Source organism: Primulina tabacum, chromosome 14 (genome assembly GCF_025594145.1).
Source record: "Primulina tabacum isolate GXHZ01 chromosome 14, ASM2559414v2, whole genome shotgun sequence".
Taxonomy (NCBI): Eukaryota; Viridiplantae; Streptophyta; class Magnoliopsida; order Lamiales; family Gesneriaceae; genus Primulina; species Primulina tabacum.
In genome coordinates this window covers 5,564,622-5,573,530 of record NC_134563.1, presented here as the reverse complement: position 1 = coordinate 5,573,530, position 8,909 = coordinate 5,564,622, and the positions used below count along the sequence as shown (strand labels likewise).

Here is an 8,909-nt window from a genome sequence, read left to right as displayed (position 1 = left end):
TAACAACAATTCTTTAGAATATACATAATATATAATTATTTTCTCAGTTTAATTCCTAATTACTTTTTCAATGACATGTGATTTTAGATTAATTATCTGTAACATAAAATCAACAGCCGGAGAGATTAAATGTATGATCAAATTATGTTAACAAACACTGATTCGACGAAGGCATTTTTCTGATTAAGCAAATAATTCTTTGATAATAGGGGAAGGAGTATGTCTCTTGTGAGACAGTCTCACGAATCTTTATCTGTGAGACGGATCAATCCTACCTGATATTCACAATAAAAAGTAATACTCTTAGTATAAAAAGTAATAATTTTTCATGGATGACCCAAATAAGAGATCCGTCTCACAAAATACGACCTGTGATAACGTCTCACACAAGCTTTTTGCATAGAGGAAATTAGCATCAAGTCTTTCCATATTTAACATCAGCGGTGGACATGTAAAATGGGTCCCAAGAAGAACATATTCTGCATGCTATTTTATGAAAATAAAGGAAGGAAAGTCTAGGCTACGGACTAGTATAAAAACCACTGGCCACCCAGTTATATTCAAGCCAACAATATTGCAAATACTAAAAAATAAATAAAACAAGGCTACTATATTTCGGAAGAAGAAAAATGGGTGCCGGTTTGTCGACTGATGTTCATCAGATCACCACTAAATATAATCGATCGCCGTCGATCAAGAAGGGTCAAGTTATCGCATTCCACTCCACTGCGAAATGGAGAATTCATTTCGAATCCGCAAAACAAACTTCAAAACTTGTATATGTTGTATAAGTTTCACAATATTGTTATTCTCAAGTTCTGATTTTGTTTCTTGTGAAATGTTTATCTAATGAGTGAGTTAACTTATTTTTTTGAAGATGGTGGTTGATTTCACAGCTTCCTGGTGTGGGCCGTGCCGTTACATTGAACCTGCGATCAACGAATTCGCGGTGAAATACACGGATGTGGACTTCATCAAGATTGATGTTGATGAGTTGTTTGTACGCCATATTATATATCTTCCTAGCTAGTTTTCAATCAAAATCTAGCTGTAACAAGTTCCCTACTATCCAAGATTTAGTTTCTGATATTTTCTGGATTGTGTAAACTGCGCGCAGGATGTGGCACAAGATTTTGGGGTCCAAGCAATGCCTACTTTCCTGATGATAAAGAGAGGGAAGATAGTTGATAAGGTTGTGGGGGCAAAGAAGGAAGACCTACAAAAGAAGATTGACAAACACAGATTCTGAGAGACATGAAATGAAAACCTAAGTGGTCTGGCTAGCTTTGGTCTTTATTCAGTGGCCTCAACAAACACCAATAATCCTTTTCAACACTCCTTATCTTGATCAACATACGTAATATTTTTGTTTTTGTAACGGGCAATCTATAGTCGTTATCCGTAGGTGCGTACCGGATAAACCTTTATGTTGAATACATTACCTTGCAAACTACGTCAACTATATAAACCACACACTAAGCAAATCTTATACGATAGGCTCGTCCAAAAAGCTTTGCATGCATGTGTTTGGCTTTTAATTTGTATGATCTATATATTCTCTGTAGAGAAATAAACGTGAGTGCTACGGTTTTATTTAACTCGTTATGCAGGTACACTTTGAATTCTTTTCATGCTTTGTACTTAATATATATAATAGCACTACATTATCCACCATGTATGTATTATACACAATATTTAGTTAGTAATTTATTTTTATAAAATGTATACCACAAGCAAGAAAAAAACAAAATATTCCAAAAGCTCGCAATTCCAATAGAAGATGAAACAGCAATTTCATGACCAAAAATTTCCGTCTAACTCTGGATACGAGCCAATCAATATGCACATACATGTCCGAGAAATTTGAGCATGTACTTGTTCGAACACTTTGAATAGGGATGATACATGTCCGGCTGGATGAATTCCGCCATAGGTCGCGACCTTAAGGAATTGGGAGGAATCGCTACATTGCCAAAAGAAAAATAAGGCTACAATGGATCGTGAAGAAATCTTCTGTGACATTCTCTGTAACATCCTAATTAATTATTTGAAACTTTTTTTTGGTTGTAATTGGATGAATGGATCTGATATCAATTGATTTCGATTACATTTTTATTCGTTAACAATGAAACAATGGATGAAATATTAAATTTATATCTTACTTATTAACATATTAGTTACACGAACTAGAATTAATTTCAAATGCCACAATTATTAGGTGAACTGAAATTAATCATTATTAATATGACACACTATATAAAAATGGAATGAATGAATTTGAAGATTATGGTCTTGTTTATCTAAAACTAAAAAAATAAATTTGAATATATTTAAAATACATCAATCCAAACGCAACTAACAAATCTTCATACTCAGTAGATGTGGTAAATTTCTAGTAATGATAACAGATTGTTACTAAAAAATATTTATTTCCAAATTTGATTTGGGGTTTCTACCAATGAAGTCTCCATTTCCGTCCATTTTAACGATTAACATGTTAGAATGACTGAATTCGGGTGGATAAAAGGGCAAAACACGAGATTAATTTGGTATTCAAAAGTTACATTGTTCTAAAAAACTCCTGGAGCTTAGCTCCACTGGTTTCCCCCGGAATTCCTCATGTAACGGCTCGACTTCGAGCTTCTCCAACCCCTTAGATTTAGGAATATCCAACCAAAAAACAAAAACAAAAACTCGCTCCAGCGTTGCTTATTCTTGTTTAAGTCCCAACATGGCTAACCCTTGATTAAGCATCCATGTTTTAGGTTAATATTATTTAACGAGGTTTTATTTATGTTTTGGAACGAAAATACATAAAATTCAAATAAAAGAATCATGAATATTTTATTTATGAATATGATAAACTAATTGATCTTGAATCTATTTTCATTAGAGTTGAATGTTGTAGATTTATAGAAAGTAATAATATTGCAATTTTAAAATTTTTAAAAATTGATTATTTATTCATTTAAACTTGAATTTATGATGTACCACTATTTCATCTATTGTTTGATTTTTTAAAATAAAATATATTGTTTGATCCAAAATAACTAAATTTATTTGGTGAAACACTGAACCTGAAAATGCCATTACTGAATCGGAAATCCCGAGAACTTTCAATTTTTCGAGTCGGGTTATTTTATTATTGGGCCTATCGATCTGGCCATTAACGAAACTTCGCCCGCCGAATTTGTAGAATGGCTGCGGCTTTGGTCACCGCGCCGGCTTCGCCCACCTCCGCTCCACACAACCTGTTAACCCAAAGTGACTGCATTAATATACGCCGCGTCTAACCAATCCACGCCAGAATCCTCCGCACAACTAAACCGCCTGAAAGCAATCCAGAAGCTCTCTTTCTTTACAGCAGACTCGTCCATTATTACTCGTTGCAAGACCTCAGTTACACTTTACATCTTTTTAGCCAGATTCCGAACCCCAATGCCTTCATTTACAATACTGTCATTAGAGCTTATGCTCGTAGCAAGGACCACAAAAGGAATGCATTTTCACTTTTTGAAGAAATGGTGAAGGTAGGGAGTGTGGTTCCAGATAAACATACATTTCCTTTTGTGTTAAAAGCTTGTGATTATATGTTTTCTTTGAGCCAAGAAAAACAAGCTCATGCTCACCTTTTGAAGCATGAGTTTGCCACGGATGTTTACATAAACAACAGTTTGATTCATTTCTATGACTCTTGTGGGTGCTCGGAAAGCACGAGAAAGTTATTTGACAAAATGCTGGAGATGAGCCTGGTTTCTTGGAATGTGATCATAGATGCGCTTGAGCAGATGGGGGATTTTGACGAGGCGTTGAAAAGTTTTGTAGAGATGAATAAAACCTTCAAATCTGATGGTTCACGTTGCAGAGTGTGATAGATGCTTGTGCAGATTTAGGGGCCTTGTCTTTGGGTCTGTTGGCTCATTTATGTATTCTGAGAAATTATGAAATGGATTCTGATTTTGATGTTCTGGTTAATAATTCTTTGGTGGAGATGTACTGCAAATGTGGATCGTTGAGAATTGCGGAGCAAGTGTTTCAAGGGATGCCAAGATGAGATGTGAATTCTTGGAACGTGATGATTTCAGGATTCGCAATGCATGGAAAGGTGGAGAATGTGTTTGAACATTTAAGTCCAGTGGTCGACGAAGAAAAACTGCTGCCCAATTCCATCACATTCGTTGGGGTCTTGACAGCATGCAGTCACAGAGATTTGGTTGATGAGGGCCGTAGTTACTTTGATACGATGGTTAACGAGTACAAGATCGAGCCAGTTTTGCAGCACTATGGTTGCCTGATACACCTTCTAGCTCGTAATGGGCTAATCTGCGAAGCACTTGATGTTGTATCAAGCATGACAATTGAGCCTGACAATCTGATTTGGAGAAGTCTTCTCGATACTTGTCGTAAAAAAAGTATAAACATTGAGCTGATTGAAGAAATGGCAAAGCAGATCATGGGATCAGAAGAGGATGGTGCTAGTAGTGGAGATTATGTTCTTTTATCAAGATTATATGCATCTGCTGATCGCTGGAACGAAGTTGGTGTGGTAGGAAACTAATGAATGATAAAGGTGTTACAAAAGAACCTGGTTGCACTTCAACAGAAACCAATGGCGTTCACGAATTTTTCACAGGGGACACAACTCATCCCCGAAAGAAAGAAATCGATCAGTTCTTGGATGTGGTTAACCAGAAATTGGAGGCAGAAGGGTATGTTCCTGATTATGGACAGGCGTCCATGGCGAATGAGCTTGATGATGAGAAGGGGAACTCCCTTAGACTTCATAAGAGACTGGCCATCGCTTTTGGGTTGTTGAACTCAAAGCGAGGGGTTCCGATTCGCATGTTCAAGAATCTGCGTGTGCGCGACGATTGCCATAATTTTACCAAACTCGTTTCCGGAATTTTCAACCGGGAGGTTGTTATGAGAGATCGTTTTCGCTTCCATCGTTTTAGAGATGGCTTGTGTTCGTGTAAAGATTCTTGGTAAGGCATAGGTTGGTTCTTTATTTGAAATGCGGTTGGTTTAACATTAATCAGCAATACATACGATTGCCTGAGTGTATCATGAATCCTTGGCCTGAAATACATTCTTAACGGCATAAGATTTTATGAATAATTAGGGAGTCAAAGCCCAAAAATTTCTCGCACAAGAGGATGCAACTCAGGACATCGCCCATTCTTTGAGAAGCATACACGAATGGAAATGTACTCCAACTTTCACTCAATTATTAAATTAAAACTTTTGTAAACATGTTAATCTAGTCTACATAAAGTAATCACCAAATTTAATCGTAAACCAAATAATTTTTCACCCGAGAATATGAAATCCTTCTGACAAATCTTTCGCCACAAAATCAGTTTAAGATCCAAAAAAAAAACAACAAAAAATGAGAGAACTGTACGAAACCAGCAGCAGCAGCTACAAGTTGTCTCTTCACTCGCTTGAACGCATATACGTACATTCGAAATTATTCGAGCAAGATTGATGGGATCTCTCGATTCCTTCCATAAAATGGCACTCCGGTTTTGTCCAAATCTTGAGATACTGATACACAAAAGTATGAAAACATATGAGACAACACTAATGGTGATATTCGACGATTCAAAGCATAGGCGGATGCACGCAAATGATGCAAGATCGTGTATCAGAGACGGAAGCCATGTTAAATGTGCGCATTTGCCAATTTTCATGCAGCCTAGCGTTTCAAACAGAATACATAAATAAAATCTAATCGACAAAAGATCACCTCTTGATGATGGTGGCACCACAATAACGTGCATGGTGGTATTATTGGGCGGAAGCTGCAGATGAAGGGGATAAAGCTTCCCGTTCAATGGGCTTCGGGCACACACCGTGATGCCCTCGACTCCTAACTCGACCTCCAGCCTCATCGTCAACTCATGCACTCCATTTCCCTTGAACGAAATGCAGAGCTCCTCAAATCCATGATCGACTTCTCCATGTTCATCAGTTATGTAAAAGTAAATTAGTCTCCCTTCGTTCCCTTTCGGAAGGGAACCAATGAAAGAATCACTTGACTGCAGAATCATGGACAAAACATAGGATCAAAATACTACATAAATATACCAATAATCATTTGTATTAACTTCTTGATATCTTACAATCAGCAAATGAACTTGTACTGATCCATTTCAGAATGACGTATTAATTTCTTGGGTTCATTTTTTGAAACTGTAAATCGTAGCGTATTAAAATGAAATTAATAGTTCAAGACTTGTACTTTTTTATCTTCCATTTCTTATATAATTGATCACTTTTATATATCCACATTCCAGTTTCAGATATTAGAATTTTTTGTAACACGATGGGGCAGACTCAGATCAATCGCCATCGATCAATAAAAATATTTGAAAATAATTCTTTTGAAAAGAAGTTTAAAAAAAAAAAACAAGATTAATTAACCACCTGCTGTCTAGAAAAACTCGCAGACTGGGACGTTGTCGGCCAGCTCGACTCTGAGGTGAGAGAATCTTTCTTCCCTGCCACCGGTAGTGGCGGCGGCGATTTCCCTGCCGGCGACTGAGTCACTAGAATCTCCACCACATGCACGTCCCACGAAATCCACTCCTGGGTCGCCGTTCGATGCGGGACATCATGCGTTACTGAATTCCTCCACGGCGGCAAACCACCATTCGCACGCAAGAACTGCCCGTACCTCGTTTTCAACTTAAGGTCGCCGTTATCTCGAATAGGCTCCCATTCGACGGAGCTGTCGAGCCGGCGCGGCAGAGACTGGGTCACTTTCCGGCCCGTCATGCCCAGCAGAAACGGCTGGTTGGAGGCGGTCAAATACTTGTTGTAACAACTCTTGAGCCGGATTATGTTGTCAGAATTTCCTACGAATTCCACCGTCCATTTAGCGGATTTGGAGGACCCGTTACGGTCTTGGATTACGGATTCCTCGTCTTCATCGGCGGTTAGGTACTTGTCGTGAGAGCTTTTTAGGCGGACTGTTTTTGCAGTTAGGAATAAATCCATGGCGGCGGTGCTGCTTCGGAAAGTAAATTTTGAGCCGAGTTTCTTCGTTAATTAATATGGAACAGAAAATGTGATAAAATTAGCATCGATTAAGCGAGAATTTATAGTTGGGTTTTGGTTGAAGATTGAAGGAAACTTCTGGGGTTTATCCGGAAACACAGTCAGGTGGCGGCCATGGTCAAAGAGAATTTACGACACGGTCTCGCTGGTTGCCCAAACCGCCAAACATAGTCAAAATAAAAATAAAAAATAATGGAAAGTCAAATTAATTAAATACATATATTTATATTAAACAAAAATTTTATAAAATTGTTCAATTATTGTGATAAATATCTTATTCGATCAATCAAATAAAAAATATTATCTTTAAGATAAATATAATTTTTCATTTTAAATATAGATTGAATTGATTGATTTAACATATATAAATCAATAAGATCGTCACACAAAAACTTATTTTTTATATTACTAATTAATTACCAATTTTTTTTTACAATAAACATTTATTTTGTTTTAAAGTGGAAGAATTTAACTTTTGTACATATAATTTTTATTTACCAAACTTAAGTTTTAGGAACTTGAATATGATTTATTTATTTATCAAACAAAACTCATGTAATTTATTCTGAAGTTTAATAATATAAGTGATTCATCATTTAAAGATCACACATATTGATTGTATCATGCTTGTGAATTAAATTAATTATTTAATTTGGTTATCTATCTATTACTATTATTAAGAATCTCTATAATAGAGACAAAAAATAGTGTTTTGGTCAGTTTTTACTCTTCCAATTTTGTCCTTGTGTTATATTAATATTACAATATTGTTTTTATCATAATTTTAACTTCAACAAAAACTTTTGTTCTTATTTTTTTAATTACAACAACTAAAAATAGCACTTTAGTCCTTCGATAATTTGTCAAATTTCACTTTAGTCACTCGATAATTATAAAAAAAATTGTACACACACGCACCGCGTGTGCAAAGTAGCTTTTCATGAAGATAAACTTTAAACATTTTTCTTTCATCGTATACTTTTGTTTTCTTTCATCATATACGTATATGTTTCCTTTTTTATTGAATCCAGGTCTTCAATTGTGACTTTCGTATTAGTTGTAGGTCGATGGATCCATCTACTTATTACTATGGTACCGGGCGACGAGGACATCAGCAATACTCTCACCCGTCAAATGAGCTTTGGCGTTAGATATCATCGTATTATCGTATTTTCACCCTCAATTCACCTCCTTCAACTTTTCATATTTCTATCACTTATAAATATTCATGCATATATAAATCATTTTTCTTTTAAACCAAACATGCAACATATCTTTTAGCATTAACGTTTCATCATAAAATTTCAAAAACATTTTAGCATTCATTACAGCATTCAGGCCACTGTCAGGATGTATAACATTTTTCAGGTTTAAAATGATCGTTTTGTCCTGAAACCCTAACTTTCTCAATTTATCCTTAAACCTTAAAACGACGACCCAAATCCATTCAAACTTAACATGACACCTTAAAATATACTTATAATTATTTCTTAGACGTAAACTTAAGCTTCTCGACTAATTTTCCAATTCGTATTTAAACTTAGACGTACATCCCGGTTTTGACTCGTATTGACTCGAAACTTAACCAAACTTGAACCATAGCTTAATAACACCTAATTATACCATATACAACCCAAGCCAATTAAGACCCTCGATCAAGCCTATATCAGCTACTGAATTTTGTCCCTATTTTTCGAAAAACCTAGTTTGATCAAGCCATCCATTCCTTCGACCTAGCCCCTATGCGGTTGGACCAGCCCCCTGACCAACCCTCCTAGGATCTAGACCGAGACCCTCAAGACCTTCTTAGCCCAGCCCTACAGCCCATGCATGCGAACGTGCATGGT

The 8,909-nt window shown here is 36.3% G+C and overlaps 2 protein-coding genes and 1 pseudogene across 2 annotated transcripts; 2 read left to right on the top strand and 1 right to left on the bottom strand.

Moving 5' to 3' along the window:
* The first annotated feature begins 568 nt into the window (after positions 1-568).
* On the top strand, positions 569-1,598 carry LOC142524707 (thioredoxin H2-like). The gene is made up of 3 exons (XM_075628776.1): positions 569-776; positions 878-1,000; positions 1,118-1,598. The coding sequence occupies exons 1-3, from the start codon at positions 630-632 to the stop codon at positions 1,247-1,249; spliced, it is 402 nt and encodes a 133-aa protein (XP_075484891.1). The 5' UTR covers positions 569-629; the 3' UTR covers positions 1,250-1,598.
* Positions 1,599-3,197: 1,599 nt separating this feature from the next.
* On the top strand, positions 3,198-5,096 carry LOC142523717 (pentatricopeptide repeat-containing protein At1g59720, chloroplastic/mitochondrial-like; annotated as a pseudogene).
* A 179-nt stretch (positions 5,097-5,275) lies between these two features.
* LOC142525474 (uncharacterized) lies at positions 5,276-7,243 on the bottom strand. The gene is made up of 3 exons (XM_075629784.1): positions 6,430-7,243; positions 5,750-6,041; positions 5,276-5,547 (listed from the first exon to the last, which is right to left on the bottom strand). Exons 1-3 carry the CDS (start codon positions 7,000-7,002, stop codon positions 5,471-5,473), a joined length of 942 nt encoding a protein of 313 aa, XP_075485899.1. The 5' UTR covers positions 7,003-7,243; the 3' UTR covers positions 5,276-5,470.
* Between the last annotated feature and the right edge of the window lie 1,666 nt (positions 7,244-8,909).

What these genes read in the sequence shown, in the direction of transcription:
- LOC142524707 (XM_075628776.1), top strand. Translation starts at nt 630, where the DNA reads ATGGGTGCCGGTTTGTCGACTGATGTTCATCAGATCACCACTAAATAT. An exon ending in CAAAACAAACTTCAAAACTT is followed by an intron (nt 777 to 877) that starts GTATATGTTGTA and finishes ATTTTTTTGAAG; the next exon opens with ATGGTGGTTGATTTCACAGC. An exon ending in TTGATGTTGATGAGTTGTTT is followed by an intron (nt 1,001 to 1,117) that starts GTACGCCATATT and finishes AACTGCGCGCAG; the next exon opens with GATGTGGCACAAGATTTTGG.
- LOC142525474 (XM_075629784.1), bottom strand. Translation starts at nt 7,002, where the DNA reads ATGGATTTATTCCTAACTGCAAAAACAGTCCGCCTAAAAAGCTCTCAC. An exon ending in CGAGTTTTTCTAGACAGCAG is followed by an intron (nt 6,042 to 6,429) that starts GTGGTTAATTAA and finishes ATGATTCTGCAG; the next exon opens with TCAAGTGATTCTTTCATTGG. An exon ending in GGTGCCACCATCATCAAGAG is followed by an intron (nt 5,548 to 5,749) that starts GTGATCTTTTGT and finishes TTTGTGTATCAG; the next exon opens with TATCTCAAGATTTGGACAAA.